This window comes from Dermacentor variabilis, chromosome 7 (assembly GCF_050947875.1).
Source record: "Dermacentor variabilis isolate Ectoservices chromosome 7, ASM5094787v1, whole genome shotgun sequence".
NCBI lineage: Eukaryota > Metazoa > Arthropoda > Arachnida > Ixodida > Ixodidae > Dermacentor > Dermacentor variabilis.
The window spans coordinates 129428051-129445541 of record NC_134574.1 but is presented as its reverse complement, the minus strand read 5'-3'; the positions used below and the strand labels follow the sequence as shown (position 1 = coordinate 129445541).

The following is a 17491-nucleotide window of genomic DNA, read 5'->3' as shown; positions in this document are numbered from 1 at the left end:
GATTGTCCGTGAGCTGGCAGCTCTTCAGGAGAAGTATCCCAAGGTGGCAGTGGCAGTGAAAACCCGCCGTGCGGTGCGTCATGTCCTCAACACAACCCGAGATGAGCTGATTGAACTAAAAGAGGCCGGCATGCTGGACGATGGTGTTTTTCATTCACTCATGGAGGTATGCAACCCAAATTCTTCTTCTTTATTTGTTTGTTTGTTTTTTGCCAATGCAAAGACTGCCAGAGTCATCGAAGCTGTACAGTGGTCATCCAAAGTTTATGAACCACGAGATTTTAGAGAGTGTTCGATTTCAGAGTATTACGCGACTGTAGCCAGTAAGACAGTAGTGCCACACTAGGATGGGTATCCAGCTTCCTCTCAGATCCGGTAGTCGGTAAACGCTTCAAGCTGACTGTAGATTCCGAGTAAATTCCTTGAATTCTGATTACAGTGTATTAGTAACATCACAAATTTGGGCCCCAAGAACACAAGACTCATGTTTCATGCACATGTACCAAAATTCATTGAATACATGGCAGCTGTAATGAACGCCGTCAAGCTACAGTGCTCAGGACATGTAAATTCAGTGAGATTAAATTTCAATCCTTCACCAGTGAAGTGTGTTCAACTTTCTCAAGATTCAAACACCGGTGATATCAAAATCACTTTTGAAACTCAACTTTTCACGCTTTCGTTGCAACAAATAAAAGCATCTTGGTCAATTTTTTCACAGCGAAAGGTTTGCTTAGCAAACAGGAACAAGTGCACACTGATTATTTAGCTCTGCATGTGCCAACGCATAATCATCAAAAGACTGTTTGAATCCATGTATGCATATACATTACGAGTTTTCTCATACGCTGATTTCCTTTGCTCTATGCGTACAAAAACTGCTAATTGTACTGTATCACTTTTTGGTGCAGTCCATCGAAGAGAAAATGATGCGCCTACACTCTGCACCCACAAGCATTGTACCAGCACCACCCACTGAGCTGCTCAGAAATGTCAACTGGATCAAGGGCAATGAAGAAATGTTCAATTACTTCAAGGTCAGTGCGGTCATTTTGCTTTTTTTTTTCACAAGAAAGTGTCCATCAGAATTCCTGTTGTCAGGCAGTTTTGCACCAATTATTGAAGAAAGCTCGAGAGTCCAGATGCTAAACATGAGCAAACGTAATACAATAGCATTAAGACATCCTGTCATTTAATGGTTATACAGTGGCTCATCTATTGATGCTGCATACCTACTCTTCATGACCGTATGATCTGATTCTGGCTACCTATGATGGATCTGCTATATGCCTCTATACCAGTGGTTAGTGCACATTGTTGCAGTCAGTAGTCCAACATTAACACTGCAGTTGTATGCATCAAGCCCATGTGGTTCAACACTGCACTCATTTTATCATTCTTAATGTCTCTGTTGCATCACAACCTTTGCAAGGACAGATATTGTGTGCTGGTATCAGGATCAAACCACCCACATCTTTGACTACATTGCCTCCGAGATATGCCTGTTGGGAGTTTTGAATCAACATGATGGAAGAAGGAAGGCTGATGACTATCCCCTAAAGTGCTACTAGATTAAAATCCCCACACATTTTCTTTTTTTTTTTACTTTTTCACATGTGGGCCTGTTCACAGCAACCATATGGTGACAGGTGACAAAAGGGAAAGATGAAAATAGTGTGGCATCGCTTATAATTTGCTCCTAATTTAAATCGAAGACATATAATTCCCTAAGCATACAGTCCAGGTTTTCACACAAACAGCTGAAGTGTAATACAGCAACTACAAATTGCCTGTCATTGAAGCTTAGTAGTTTAATGATTTCAGTTAGCTGTTCTGTCTTTTATGGGTTCCAGTCTTCAAGGGTTACAACAGACCCATTTTCTAATTCGCTAATGCAGTTCTCTGCACTGTACAGTGCAGAGTGGCTCCAGTCAGTGTTGTTCATATGAAGCTGGAAATGCTAGCTGAACCTGCTGGGGCTTGTCTCTTGCAGATGGTTTCATCGTGAGAGCAACATATGCATTTTCCATGTCATAATGCAAGCAAACTGCTCTTGTACATGCTGTTTGCAGAAATGACTACGCTATCATTAGCTGAGCGAACTGCCTCGCAGGAGAGCTAGCTTTACAATTATGAAGATGGTTTATTGCGATGGCAGTGCAGATATATAGTACACCTCATTGGTGATCACTTCGCAACACTTTCAGGTGTCGACATCATATAACCTGCTTTTCAGTGCACAGCATCTTAGATAACCACGTCATTGCTGCTTGTCCGGCTGCATAAAATATTTTTTTTCCAATATATAGACTCAGCCCTCCCACGTTTTTTAGACATTTAATTTTCCAGGCTACCACCATAATTATGCTGCATCAACGGTTTTCAGCAGCAGTGACGTCATCTTTATGACATCATCATACTGCCATCATCTTTGGGTCCTAATGATGAAGCAACGTGACTGTTCAGCAAAGATGTGGCAACCAGTGTTTAGGGCCAGTTTGGAAACAGCAAAGTAGTTGTACATATAAGTCTTTGCCATCACATGGGTGCATTAATACTGAAAAAAAGTCCCAGAACAGGAAAGCATCTCTTTTAACAGCGCAGAATTTTTAGTATTGCAGCATCCGTCAGCACAAACCGAGTAGGTGACGCCCTAGTGAATGTGGTAATGCTACTTGCGCTTGAACTTGCAGCAGCAGTGTCTCAGGAGAATTCAGCTCTGGCAGTCACATGAGACAGCAGCGAGACAGCTTTCAGCCTTGCAATATATAATGCACCACTGCAGCTATGAAAAGGCTTCAGTCTTTGTCTACTCATACCGTCTTTAGTTTGGTTGCATGCAAGAGAAGAGAATAAGTGCCTTGCTCACCTTGAGGGGGACATTTTCTTAAGTTCATGAGTTCCTTAAGTTCACAACTGCTATGTACCCAAGTGTGGAAACTACCGTGCACAGAGAACTGATTAGCATATTATACAAATGATATTATGTAATACTGCTTTAGCCAGAACGTAGCAGCTTAGGTGCATAGGGTTTGAAATTACGTGCCTAGTGACTCGCCAAGTATCCCGTGCCTCACCTGCTCATTTGCAGTCACTAATGTCTGGTTCTTGCAGGAGAGGGCAACGCTACAGACCTTCCCATCGGGATGGAGCCTCGGCAAAGAGGGTGATGAGCCAAGTGGAATCTACGTCATTGTTTGTGGTGTCGTCAAGGTAAGCGGCCACTCTGTCACTTCAACCTACTCTTGCACAAGATCCAAGAACATAGAGGGACACTAAAGGAGAATGTTCATTCAAGCTAGATCCATAGATTATTCGTTCAGAAATTTATCATCGATTTCTGTGGGTCAATATATCAGTTTGTTGCGTAAAAAATTGCTGCTGAAGGTCCCACTGCTGCCTCTCCAAAACGGACGCGTTGGCATAATCTTCGTGTTACCTCGCTCTGTGCTGCTCTCTATGAATAAGCCAGTGATGAAGTCACATCAGGGTTACCATAGTCCACAAGTGGAGCAGTTCTGAATTTCCATTTTCATCATTTTCTCGCATACAAAAGGTCTGTTCTCATTATAAATTACGAATTTGTTATTACAGATGCTTAACCTTTCAATCTCACTCAACTTAACATTTTCCTTAAGTGCTTACCAAGTTTACCATACCACACTTAAACTAAACTTCATTTCACCCTGAAGTGAGCTGCTCCCATGTCGACATTGAACAAATTAAAATATGTCTCCTCCTTGCAGAAATAACGTTTCGCAGGCCAAGGAGTGTAGACAATCAGGCATGGTTCGATTAAAGTTTTAGTGCTTTTGTTACTTGTTTCTTGTTCCCATTCTATGGGTGTTTGCCTTTGGGTATACATTGACATGAACATTCAGTTTCATATAGATCTTAAGTTTTTTTTTTTTTTTTTCAAGGAGAGTTGTCATATGGCATAATGCTTTATACTTTACATGTGTTTTAAGGCTTTGTATGCTTTAAAAAGTAGAGGGGATTATCTTGGTTGTAAGGCACTGGATGAATTCATACTAAATGACAAGCACCTGCTTCCATCACTCAAACCTCCTAGGAAGTCGGGGCAGGCTGCATCCAGTGCAACAAGTGGTTTTAGCTGCAGCAGTGTACTTATTTGTTCCCCTCTCTCTCTCTTGCTCACTACATGTGTACTACTCGAACCGAAAATGTACCATCGAAAGCTGGTTCAAATATCAACCCTGTGATGCAAAAGCCGACTTCTGTTATGCCGACTTCATTCCCGATCCCCTTCGCATTCTACCCGTGCAGGTGGAAGGCAAAGTTACAGAGAGGGACAGCGGCAGCCTGCCCAACACAGACTCGTACCACTGGTTCGTGAGCGAGGGGCAGCTCCAGGACTTGCTGACCGTGGGAGCCATTCTCGGCGAGCTCGGCGTGCTCACGCGCAAGCCCCGGCAGACGCGCGCCACCTGTGACACGGACGTGCGAGCCTTCCACCTGAGCCAGGCAGTCATGCTCGAGGCACTGACACGTTTCCATAGGCTACCATCGCTGGAGTACCGTCTGTGGCGTAGCTGCGCACTCAAGGTGGCCCGCAGCATTCTAACCTTGGAGCCCAAGTATGAGGTGAGATGCGAATGGGTGTTTACAAAAATAAGAACAAGCTCGCAAGCAACTCATAGCTGCACTCAAGTTTCAGCCTTTTAGGTGATGCTTGAAACTGTTCAGTCACAATAGAAAGGTACAGGCGACGCGAGTGGACACGTGCAAGTTCTCCTGCATGTTCATCAGCTGCAAGCACGATAACACGAATTCTCTACGTTGCAATTTAGTGATGGAACATTCACAAAGCTGTCTGGCTAAAAAATCGAAAAAGATGTGATCTTTAAAACTCGACCAATTTATATGCAAGATAACTTCACACATCAATACAAGATGTAGTAGATCATATCATTTGCAATTTTCAGTATACTATTAGCATTATTATAAGTAGATTACACTGTATTAGAGTATGCAATGAACAGTGTTGTTCATTAGCAGCGGCTTCACAAAAACTTGGCTACTGAAGAGGTACCTACATTAAAGCTCTCATCATTGTTCTTACTGCATGCTCGTACGTGCCTTCTTGTCTAATTGCACTGTCCTTGTACCTAGCTCTGTTACCATCATGCTTTGGAAAGTTCACTAATATCTTTTCTTTTCTTTATCACTTCATCCTATTATTATTAGTTTTGTCATTACCTTACTGTCTAATGTTATCAAATATTCATCTTCCACACTGCCTTTTCCATCTCAGTCTTTCACTACTGCCCTGCTTTCCTTACATATTGTCCCCATTTTGTCCCATTTTTTTTTCTGCCTAGTCAAAATCTACAGGCAGGATCAAATTTACCTTTACACGTTTCTCATGTGACCTCGGCTGTTGTTTCGGTGCAGAACTGGTCTCAGAACAAGCTGATGATGCACCTGGACCATGCGTTCCTGCCTGACTTGAGCGCGGTGAACAGCTACCTGGTGCGACCCTCCATGACAGACGTCATCCTGGTCCAGGGCGTGGCTACTGACGTTAACAACTCAGATGAATTCCTCGGCCCTGTCTGCATTCCAAGCTCTGTCTACTCTATCACTCTCAGGGTAAGCCATTCATAGCGAGTCCTATGCTGTCAGTCACTTCCATATGGCTTCCAAGCCTTAGTGTCTTGAACTTGTTTACAATACAGTACCCACAACACTCTGCCTTAAATTATTTTAAACATCTATCACACAGAATTGATACAATGGTTAAACTCAATCATGAAGATACAGATCTGAGAGCTGCATGTCTCCAAATACTAGACACAAAAATCAATGCCTAGGCTCAGTAAACACATGAAGCTATAGGTAACTATAATCTCTATATCATGTATAATCATGAGCACTATGTGATGATGCAAGGTGAATATCCTCAAAAGACATTTTTTCACACACAATAGCAAGTTATACCTAGTATTTGCACTGGTTCGCTTCATCACTGGTTAGTCTGAAGCTCCTTGTGTCTCATGTGTCTAATCACACTAAAAGCAATAAAGAATTCTGAAAAAAGACACAAAGATATGCACCAAAAATCCCGCAGGCAAGAGCCGTCGTTTGCTTAGTGCATGCTAGATGGCAGAGAAACAAACACAGAGACTTTACCAAGGCACTTATTATGTAGATCTTCACATCGCTAGTGCTAGTTTTGCCAATGTGCACCTGAAGCAGCAATATCACGAGCAAGAGCATGGACTGACCATAGTGGCACTATGGGCAAAAGAGACCTCAACCTGCTATCTCATGTCCTTTTGGTCACATTTTCATACAAGGAACCTTTAGTTGTTCTTTTTCTTTCTTTTCAATGTCATGGCACATCAAAAATTTATCGGGAAATGTAAATATGTTCTCACACAAGGTTTCTGTACATCCGTGTCACATGAAAACAAATTCACTGTTAATATTGGAATATGACAAGCTCAAGCTTCTCGTTTAATATATTGGAAATCCCATTTCATTTCTCAGTAAGCATGTTACTTACATTTATTTATTGATTTATCATTCATCCCACTTCAGAAGTTGAGCATATATTCTGTCACTGTTGTCAGTTGTTGCACAAATGTTGTGTGTGTGTATATGTGTGTGTGTGCGTGTGTATATATTCCTTTCTTTTCAGTTTACCTTGTTGTGGTTGCTTATGCTGACTTTCACATTTCAACCTTCACTTCCTCAACAATCTCCTATGTTGTGGCACACATGGCCACGAAATGGAATGCTGTACTGCTCCTTGCAAATGATCGCTGTGCATATTGTTTTTCTTCATGCTGGCACAGAAAAACGTCTACAACGACCGCACAATCCTAGTGATTGTGGGAGATGAAAACTTCATGCCAGATGCCAGCCTGGACTGGTCCGGCACTGGTCAGCAGCGGCGAGCCAGTGTCATGAACAACTTTGGCCTGTGCCTGCTCCACGACGTACGCCGGAGGCAGTCCATCATGATCGACAGAGGCGACGACGATGAAACTCGGGTGGTAAGTGTACTGTGCAATGCTTTTTCTTATAGTCATGGTTTGTAGTCATCATAGCCATGCAGTAAATAAATTTTTCAACTGCATCAAGGTCCTTCACAACGAGGGTCTTTGTGGCTTCTCAAGTTCGGCTAAGTGGCTACAGTGCTCGTTTGATGAACAAGAGGCAGTTACGACTTAATTTTCCAGCTGCAGTTTAAAATGGGGGAAGGCAGTGAGAATTTCTGCACACTTCTTACAAGCCGACATTGTTAAAATTAGTCTGGAGCTCTCCACTGTAGCATCCCTCATGACTCGTGTGTAACTTTGATGTACCATATAAGATTTCAAGAAATCAGGGCCCTGTTGGCACCCTGAGTCTATTGCCGCCAAAGACAAGCCTATTGTGCAAGTTTCCAAGCATACTTGCTTTGGCATTAATGACCTTATGGAACCTGACAGTTTGTATACGGCTGGAATACATATTTTGACACTGTTACGTACATAATGAAGAAAGATTCTGATCACCATTGCACATTCCAATGGTCACAGGTTACAAGCATTGACTGCTGTAAACTCCACACATTTTGAGCACCCCTCAGCCAAGCATTTCTAAAAGCCAGTTATCTTTATCTTTTAATGTGTTGGATGTGAAATGTGTAGGATGCCCTCAGTACACTGCATAGGGCATAGCTTGTATTTGAACTTGCTGCATAACAAATCCTGGCATGGATGCTTAAACGTTGATCGCAAACCAACATAGCCCAGCCTTTATCATCACTGAAGTGTTGTACTATCAGCATAAACTTTAAACATGAACAGGTTCCTGTTTCCCATTCATGAATAAGGAAAAGTGGGATGGGGAGTGGGTGCAAACATGTATGGCAGGGAAGTAGAATACCTCTTACATACGACATGAGACTGCGGTGTATTAACATTATTATTAGCTCATTTGCTAAGCATCTTACTGCCTCAATGTTTACGACTGCATGCAACGCTGCCCTCTTGTTCATTTTATCTTAAACCAATTTTCATTTATACTGAGAGTACATGAAGGAACTTACCATATATGATTTTGGCATGGCTGTACAGTGCTTGAATATTTATTCTACAAATTAAAAAAAAATAGATTGTGCACTTATAGCTGGTTTGTGTTTCATTTCTCAATAAGGCTACATTAGTCTTAATCATTCAGTAAAACACTTTAGGTCATTGTGCGCCTTGTTTGCCCGGACCTTCATTGCCTACGGGCAGTATAACTAGTCCACATCTCAGCGACAGCCTGCTTCTCTAACACACAGGTGTGCATATATGACAGTACTTTTCTTTCTTTTTCTTTTTCCTGGAACAAACCAGGCAAGCAAAGATTTCAATTGCTTTATTGAACAATGCTGACCAAAAAAAATGCGATCATGTTGAGAAATTTTGACTAAAGCAAAGCAGCAGCAAGTGCAAAATTTCTTTTAAAAGTTGTTATACTAAAAAACACTCTCACCACAGACTTGTTTTCAGTAAACATTTCATGCAATGCCGCACTGTGATCATGGCATTGCAAGTGTCATTCTATAGCCTTTCCTCGATCTCCTCTTCAATTCCATTGCTCAGCGGTCGTGGTCGGACAACTTCCGGCGGCGGTTCATGTCGAACGCGGACCCTTCCCAGCTGGCCGCCGGCAAGCGGCGTCTCTCTATGTTCAGCACCGGCGACAAAGTGGGTCTCGACAACCCATCCTTTGTCACCGACAAGAACGACCACCAGAACGAGGACAAGCCTGTGAGTTTTTACAGCGCTTTCCTGCAACACCTGCGCATTGGTGTGCCGTGCACAGGCACAGTTTACTGTTAAAGGGGACACGCCAATGCGCAACCCTCCCTTTGCCGAACTCCAGTTGCAAGTGCCCATTGAAACTATGCACACGCATTGCACAGGTGCGTAGAAAGATGCCGGCGGCAGCAACTACAAGTAATCTGCTGCAAATCCGGCCATTTCCACACTTGCCAGAGGAGAATATTTGCATGTGCTGTGCGCTCATGTGTTCCCTTTAACAGTGTACAGCACTGTATGCATTGTACCCCAACACCTTTACTGTATCCTGCCGAACTGCAGTAAGGGGATGGGAGTGTTTACAGTAACAAATGCTGGAGTAACTTCAGTAAGACACGGTGCATACGCATGTTGCTCGCTTGTCAAATGTGGGAGACTCTGGAAGCAGGAGTCAGATTGAAGGGCTTGCATGTAGATTGGGGTTTACTGCTGCAGTAGAAACCTGGCAAACAAACACTCACACGCCATTGTTGCTGCTGCTCTGTTTAAAGGAATGTTACCCCCAATGGGGCTGCATCTCTTGGCACTGAAGTCATCCTGCATGCTTCGTCAAGTGAAACAGTGCAGCAAAATGGTTATCCTGTGGTGCGAGAGGTCCATACTGAAGGACACAAGCAGTGCAAGAATGCAGATCTCATGCTTTTCCTCGGTTTCATGATGAATGAATATCCTTCAGAGTATTGCTGTGAAACCCCTTGCACAATTTCTTACACTATTGCCCTTGGCTGATGGTCATCACTGGTAGTAAACAGACAGAGTGTCACAACAGGGTGAGCTGGATACAGAAACGTGCACCCCGCTGCTTGTTGAAAGCTAATTATCTCATGACACAGACAAATCAGCTGCACCTGCATAGCATGCTAGAGTTATCGTAGCAGTGCTGGAGTATGGCATTTTCTAGAACATAGTTGGATATTGTTGAATTTGGATGAAATTGGTTATTGTTGCCAATAGCAACGGCTTTCAGTAGTCCAACTAGGCTTTTATTTCTGCATGACAAGAGTACATTAACAGGCTTTTCGCACTCCTCGGTCATGAAAAATACTGAAAATCCACGTACTATACAAGCAGACTTCTCAGCTATGGCACAGTTACGTCTTGAACAAATGATGGTTTGTTCCTTTATGTATTCCTTCACATCCACATGCTTAGACTATAGGCATTACAATTCACTTGTAAAAATATTCAGGGACGCAGTGAGAGAGAGAGTGAGAGAGAGGAGGTATTTGCAAAAAGGCTGACAGTTTGGTATGAGTTACAGCTTATTCTGGCATGCTGTCCTGCTCTGGGAAAGGGGACCAATGAGAAAAGGAGTGATGATGATGAAGAGAAGGAAGTGTGAATACACTAGGCCCTCCACGTTGTGGGCCTCTCTAGTGTCGTGTGTCCAGTCCGAGTGGCTCATAAAAAAGGCTAAATCTGCTCGCATAATCACAGTTGTGGTGTTTGCACCAGGCTGAGGACCCAGAACAAGGCCATCAGATGGCGATCTGCTATCGACATGTTCAACTGAAGAGACCAACTTCTGCTATGATTAACAGACCCTGTCATTACTCTGAACTGGCAAAATGACCCAGCACTATTACATGCATCATAATATGGAATTGAAACATGGAATTCGCTACCAGGAACCAACCGTTCTCTCCCATTAAATGAATTCTTGTCTGTGCTCCCTCAACGTTGCACTTGAACTTTCCTTTTTGTTGCCTATTGCATTTCTTTCTTGTATTATAGTGTATTATCCATTCCTGCTATAGCCCCACCAGGGACTGCAGTATGCATAAATAAATAAATAAATAAATAAATCAATATGTGTCAATGTCTCTGTGCAGAAATCTTGGACTGACAAATTCCGGGTGCGCTTTGGTCCGACTGAGCAAGCGCCGGGCAATCTCAGTGCGAGCAACGTGCAGGACCGTAACAACCGGCGGATGTCCATGTTCTGTCGCATGGAGAGGATTGACAGCTATGGCAACGTGAACGACCTGCAGGTTTGCAACGCACCTTTGCCATGTTACACATGATTACAACATACTTTTGAAGACCAAAGATAGTGTTGCGTCCAATCCACCTTTATCTTTTTCTTTTATTTCTGTAATTTTTTTATACGGATACTGGCATACTATGAGAATTATAATAACCGCACTGCCCAGGCAAGGTGAATTTCATTGTGTGATTAGGTCCCAGAGTCTTTAATGCAATAAAATGCAGTGGCAATGAGGCTTACCAAAGATTTAAATCCAGTTTGGAATAACGTGCAAAACTGAAATGCAATAAAAGTGGGTTTAGAAAAAGAATCACGAGCCATTCCACTCTGTGAAGGTTTGATGACCAGCGAAGCTGTGTAGAACACGACGAAGAGGTGACAGAGAATTTCAAAAAAAGGTACAAACACATTTATTGTGTTGATCGGTGGTCATTGTGACGAAAGGTACACGCATACATCTGCGTTCATTCGTATTATACATTCGTGTTTTCACTTCGCGATATATTGAGGCAAAGAATTTGAGACCGAAATCACCGCACCGACTGGCAGTGGACCAGTGCTGTCAGCACCTTCGCAGAGAGAGGGGCAGTATAGGAATGCTAGCATGATGAGCGGCAACGGAGCCAGCTGTGACAGAAGACGACGACAACAAATACACGAGGAGTGGCACGAGCGCGTTTGCAGTCACGCCGAGGGGCGCCAACGAGCTAGCTGTGGTAGAAGATGATGATGATGAATGCACGAGCAGTGGCATGAGCCACTGCTGATGATGATAGTTTTTGCTCACACATATTTGTTGACGGACAGAAAGAATACGCGGAACCCTAGCCATAAACAGCTTCGCTGTAATATATTACATACGAAGAATGTAATGTCACATTCAACAACAGACTGGAGCCTTTTTAAAATTCTTTTTCTGCAGAGGCAATTGAGGACAGCAACTAACACATTTAAACATTGAATAACGCTTATCAAACTAAGATTATACATGCATTTTGCCTGGCTTTCCAGATTATGTTCACCGTTTAATGAGACTTTGACCCTTGCGAGTTTAGTGTTCACAAATGTGCTGGGCCAAAGCTAGCGAGTTCCGAGAAAATCTTTAGGTCAGCGCTACCATTAGTGGTTATGTTGCTAAAATTTTTTTGTAACATGCGACACCACTCAAGTGGCATTATAATTTAGAGCTTTTGGCGTTAAACTTTAATGCGCTGAAATGAGGACACAATGGTCAGTGTTTGCAGTGGTGGCAATACCCTTCAGTGTTTTGTAGCAGCCATTGGAACAAGCAAAATCTAATTTTAGAGCACCCATACTGTTGTGTTTAGAGCATGTGGAAGGTTCTCACCAAAGCGCACACTGAAAAATGAAATATAGTTTAGTGTTCTCTTTAGTTTACATAAGCATTTCCACATAAGAACTATACAAGCAAAGTGAGTGATTCACCCGCAGCACGCCATGACGCCAACAGGCGAGCCTACGACTACATGCTACCGGCAGCACTGTGCGAAACCATGCGAGGAACACTAAAGGAGCACTATAAAGAGAAACACTCTTCAATTTTGCGGAAATAAGTACATTACCAAAAGAGCACATGAAGGTCACAGTTCCCCTTATTAAATGTTGCGTCAAAACGCCAGCGCTAGTGTGACGCCATGGATTTCAAAGCACTTTTAAGTATTTGGGCCATTGTGGGCCTGTTAAAGCTGTTCAAGTTTGCTAAGTAATCTTCCACTCTTGTGATAGAATCTAGTACAACTCCACCGATAAACAGTTATCTAGACCCGAGCAGTTGCCATCAAAATGTACGACGTCATGGGAAGCTTGGGCGAGAACTCCAAGGCGGGGTGTCACCACCTAGTCTTGGATTCTTGCTACTTTACTGGCTTACTAAGTCCCTTTCGACAGTAAGAGGGGCTCTTTTGTTGTTTACAAAGGTAATTTACTAGTGCAGCTGAAGATACCTTTCTGTTTATTGTCCCATTAAGGAAGGACCACTTCGTAGATTTGATAGTCCAGACATTCCAATTTCGTTTTATGAACCATAATCAGCGGTTTAAGCGCGTCAATGTTCATTATTATGCCACCGATATGCACTCGCAGGACAAGGCGCATAGAACTAGGCCCGCCCACGTGCTCGTTCACGTCCCAACTTTTTTACCACGAGCTTTACCAAAGCCACACATATTATCAAAGACATAGCTGATAAAGAGCATGAACTGTAATCTAAAACCCAATCACTGTGCATGTGGTTATAATGTTCAACAACCTCAAATTATCTTTAATATCAAATATGGTGCAACTAATAAAGTTGCAAGCAAGCAACAAGAATAGGTATGGTGGACACTGATACTACCTGTTTTCCCTATGCACAGAGCACCATCGCGCATCAGCCCATGATGCGTGAAACGAGTGTGTTGGTCATGCCGTCGCAAAGCCAGCATGGCCGCCCAACTTACCGTAGCCGCAAGCATGCCTCACAATTGGCACATAAAAATAGGAATCAGTTTGATTGTGCCCGCTGCCACAGCGGCAGTCTCACTGGCTGTAACGCCCCGAACGAATGCGGCTAATGAATACAGTGGCACCGCAATTTGTATTGTATTACTTGGTGGCTTCCGAATTTTCTAAATGCCGAAACTACGTCGTGGTACAGCAGCGGCACAGTTTAGACAAAAAGATCCTTTTGGAGCAATACAGAGCAACAAATTGTTGCAAGATTGTTGCAGCATTCCCCCACTGTGTTTGTTAGGCAACCTCCTTTTGTATTGCTAAATGGACAATGGACGTAAACACACACACAAAAGACAGACAACTATATGTGTGTCTGTTTGTTCCTAGCATCCATTTAGAAATGTCTCAGCAAATGGCCCTGCAACTAATCTTTCCAAGTTGCTTTTTAATGCTTCTGCTAATGCACTGTTTACGGCAAGACACTCCTTGACAATCACATTCCATTCTGCAGGACAACTCTGGCCCCAAGACCCCAGAGATACAGAGCAGAGCGAGCACCAAGAGCAAGGACAGCAATGCCAGTAAGGACAGTAATGCCAGCAAGGACAGCGGCAACAGCAAGGACAGCAACCCCAGCAATGGCTCGACTCGGAAGTCTGTGCCCGAGATTGTGTTCAGCCACTTCTGAGCATGTGACAACAACAGCAGGAGACTTAACGAGTGAAGAGTGGTGCAGGCGTCGAGCTTCTATACAGCTACCAAGGAGCATCACCACATCAGAGCTATCACTCACACCAGAAGCAATTGACAGCAGACGACATTTGATGGTGCGCGTACAGACGGAGTTAACGACATCACTCAGTGACTGTGTAGTTGCGTACACTTTGACCAAGAACAGTTTATCGTCTTTGTCATTGCTTCGCAGCCACACGAGACTATGCTGCGGTGGTGACAGCTGCGCCCTTGTCACTGGCACCGAACTTGAACGGTGAGATTACAAGTGCCACTGAAATGAAAGATGCGCCACACAATGACCAGTGGCAAGGACTGCTTTATGACCTAGTCAAGGTCGGGAGGTGACTTGTAGGTCACATATCGGCTGCCGAGACGGGCCCTACGAGCATTCTGAGCCGAAAAGCTGTTCCAACTTCCTGCTGACAGAGAATCGTTCCGCCATGACATTTTGTCTTTTGGTAGAATCACTTTCAGACCACTTGCCTCGACAAAGGACAGGCTTAGTCAGGTCTGTAAATTGGAAACAGACCTTCAGCAATGTTATAAACAGAAAAAAATGTGTCTGAGAGGAAAACACCAGATGTCTGCTTTGTTGCGACATTTTCGCTTTCTACTTCTAGGCAGTGCAACTCGTCCTTCAAAGCCTTTTGAGTGTAGCGAGTGTGTTTTCAAGCTTTTAAAGGAGCACCTAAGCTTTTTGTGGAACACTGGATGATGGGCCTGCTCTGAAGGGCATAGATCTAGGATGCTCGACTTTGTGGCACCCTTTATTTCTTACTGTTGAAGAGACTTTTTGACTGTCATGTTGAAACCTCTTGACATATACCTCATACGTGAGAGCTAACTCACGGTGATACAACCTGTCTTGACAATTTTCACTCATCTATCGCAGAAGAGCTTAGGCTGATCAATGTACAAGTAGCCTAGCAGAAAGGCAGTGCTGGTCAAACCGCTCGAAAGAGCCGTACGTAGTCAAAGCCAGTGCCAAGCATAGCTACAATACTTGTGCGTCTCACACAAGCAATCCTAGATGCCGGTGACGCAGTTAAGGGTGCTGCAGGTTGAAAATGTGCATGCGTTGTTCTTTTTATGTTTATCCACAGCGTGCGCACACTTTGAATGTGTGTTGAAGTGTCTAAGATTCAGACCGTCACCTAGATACGTTTCGCTGACTGCAAGCCAAAATGGCAGCCGAGTATGTAAAATTTGTTCTGGCTTCAGTGGCCAAAGGACTGCAGACCATGCACCATAGAAAAGGCTGTGCACAATACTGAGTAATAAAGTGAAACTAGTTGTGCAAGAGGCAAGAAGCACGTAGCACAGTTAAAGCTAACCTGAACGGTACGGCCGCACACGACTCCATCATTATCTTAACAATGCAGCGCACACATATCATGGCATCTGAGAGGTCACATGCATTGCTCCTAGAGGGGCCCTGACACAATGCCTGTCAAAAATAAGCACTTGAACTGCAATCAAGCATAGCCTACAGCCTGATCGAAGTTCACAACAGAGAGACTATGGTTTCAGAAAGACATGTTTGGCACATTGTTAAATTACAATGCATTGCCTGGGCCAGCAGTATCTGGCAGCATCTTCGAACAAGGCATCTTGTAACATTTTCTTTAATGCTTGCCCTGGGCACTACAAGCTTTACAGGTATACAAACACGCTTTATTAAGGATGGTTTAATTAATTTAGGCACAGCACACAAGCAGCTACAAAGTTGACACAGCAAATAGTGACAAGCAAAGATCTTAGATCGCAGACTTTTTCAGCGACTGCTCCAGGAACTTATCTGTATAAACTTGCATGGAGCTTGTACCACCGTTCAGTCTTTTCACCATCAGAAGACTTCCGACGGAAAGTTCAAGGACTTGCAAGCAAAGCCTTTTCGCAAACAAAATTCACTTTTTGTAAAGCTTCACGTAACGTTCATAAGTCCAAATTGTAAACAGAGAAATTCTGGAGACTTGGCAGATATGGACATCTAACAGAGATTGGTAGCGTACCACGCTAGAAGCGTTTCTTTCGTCAAATTAATAGTTACCGAATAGCCAGTCAGCACACTTGGAAAGTAAAATCACTAGAATCACAAATGCAGCACCAGGTGATCAACACCCCCAGGTGCAGACAGTACTAGCACTTGTCGGTCTGTATCACGCCCTCATTAGTTTTACATTAAACATCTACATAACTATTACTTATCAACCAGCCAGGACAAATTTACAAAGAGCCGACTAAAACTGAGGTAGTGCCTCTGTTTCTGTTTTCTTCCTTTTATTTCCCCAGCCAGTTGCTTCCTTCGTCAAGGCAAGCAACGTGTTGCTGCTGGAGGAGGGGATCAAGTGTTAACTTTCTAGGTCCATATTCACCAACCATTTCAAATTGGCATTTCCTTTTTCGCCAGTGTTTAGGCTCCCACCAAATTGACATGATGGAAAGACCATTCAAGTAGCAGTAGCCAATCACAGACGGCACTTGAAGGTACTCGTCCTGATCACGTGACCTGCACTCACTGAGGAGCAATCTTAGGTATAGCACGTGACAACTCACTGGCTTTGCTCGCTGGAAACATATGAATGGCATTTGTCAGGGCTCCTTCTAGGAATTTTGTTTTTGCTGTAACATATCTTGTTAAGTTTGACTTGTCTTCTCTGTTATTCGTTCGCATTGTTTGTGCCTGTTCCATGTTGAAATGATTGACGTTGTACTTATTAAACTGTATTACGTAAACACAGTTTGCATTGTAATCAATGTGTGTGATCACTGCACACGTCGCTCCTCCTGTTGGAACCTTACGGATTGGAAATGCGGTAATGAAAAACTGCATGCTTCAAGTCAGAAGACAACTTTTTCTCAGCTGCTTGTTTTGAAATCGTTAGGCCTAAGGCGCTGCCAAGCTGCAAAAGTATTTTTATTTATATCTAACAGATGGTGCCACAGCGCTTGATGTTGGCAATGTGAAACACTTTTTTGTAAATAATTTTCAAACTATATTTACTACAGTTCAATTAAAATGTTGATGTTGTGGCACATTTGTAACCTTTTATGAGGGTACAATTGTAATTATTCAGCAAAAATGATAATTTGTTGCTACTTCTTTTCACGATGTCGCATGCATGTGGTTGCCCCACATCGAGAAACACCAGTGTCGCCCCATCTCATTGCTTGAACATCACGTGCGTGTGGTTGCCAGTTAATCGTATCCCCCAAAAATCACACTTTTGCCCACGAAACACTGATCGCGATAGCAAATGAACAGCTATATGAGGTAAGGTTAATCACTTTATCATCCCCATAAACTGCTGTAAACGTTCGTTTACTAATAAATTAACAAGCACACTGTCATGGGTGTGTAGACTAACACAAACACATCTCATTCGATGACTATGGACACTTGCTGTCAGAACGCTGGCATGAAGAAGGCGGCAGCAGCAGCGAGCAAATTTCCATTCGTGCCGGATGCTTCAACATGAACTAAGTGCGTGAG

At 43.3% G+C, this 17491-nt stretch overlaps 1 protein-coding gene across 3 annotated transcripts in view; it reads left to right on the top strand.

Moving 5' to 3' along the window:
- The window catches only part of LOC142587915 (sperm-specific sodium:proton exchanger-like), a 289836-nt gene extending 273098 nt beyond the window's left edge, over positions 1 to 16738 (top strand). For all 3 annotated transcript variants that reach the window (XM_075699286.1, XM_075699285.1, XM_075699287.1), the window contains exons 17-25: positions 2 to 166; positions 912 to 1037; positions 3115 to 3213; positions 4288 to 4605; positions 5416 to 5613; positions 6822 to 7022; positions 8604 to 8771; positions 10655 to 10813; positions 13775 to 16738. In XM_075699286.1, coding sequence (XP_075555401.1) covers positions 2 to 166; positions 912 to 1037; positions 3115 to 3213; positions 4288 to 4605; positions 5416 to 5613; positions 6822 to 7022; positions 8604 to 8771; positions 10655 to 10813; positions 13775 to 13951 — 1611 coding nt within the window. In that variant the 3' untranslated portion in view covers positions 13952 to 16738. The remainder of the gene's footprint in view (position 1; positions 167 to 911; positions 1038 to 3114; positions 3214 to 4287; positions 4606 to 5415; positions 5614 to 6821; positions 7023 to 8603; positions 8772 to 10654; positions 10814 to 13774) is intronic.
- Positions 16739 to 17491: the final 753 nt, after the last annotated feature.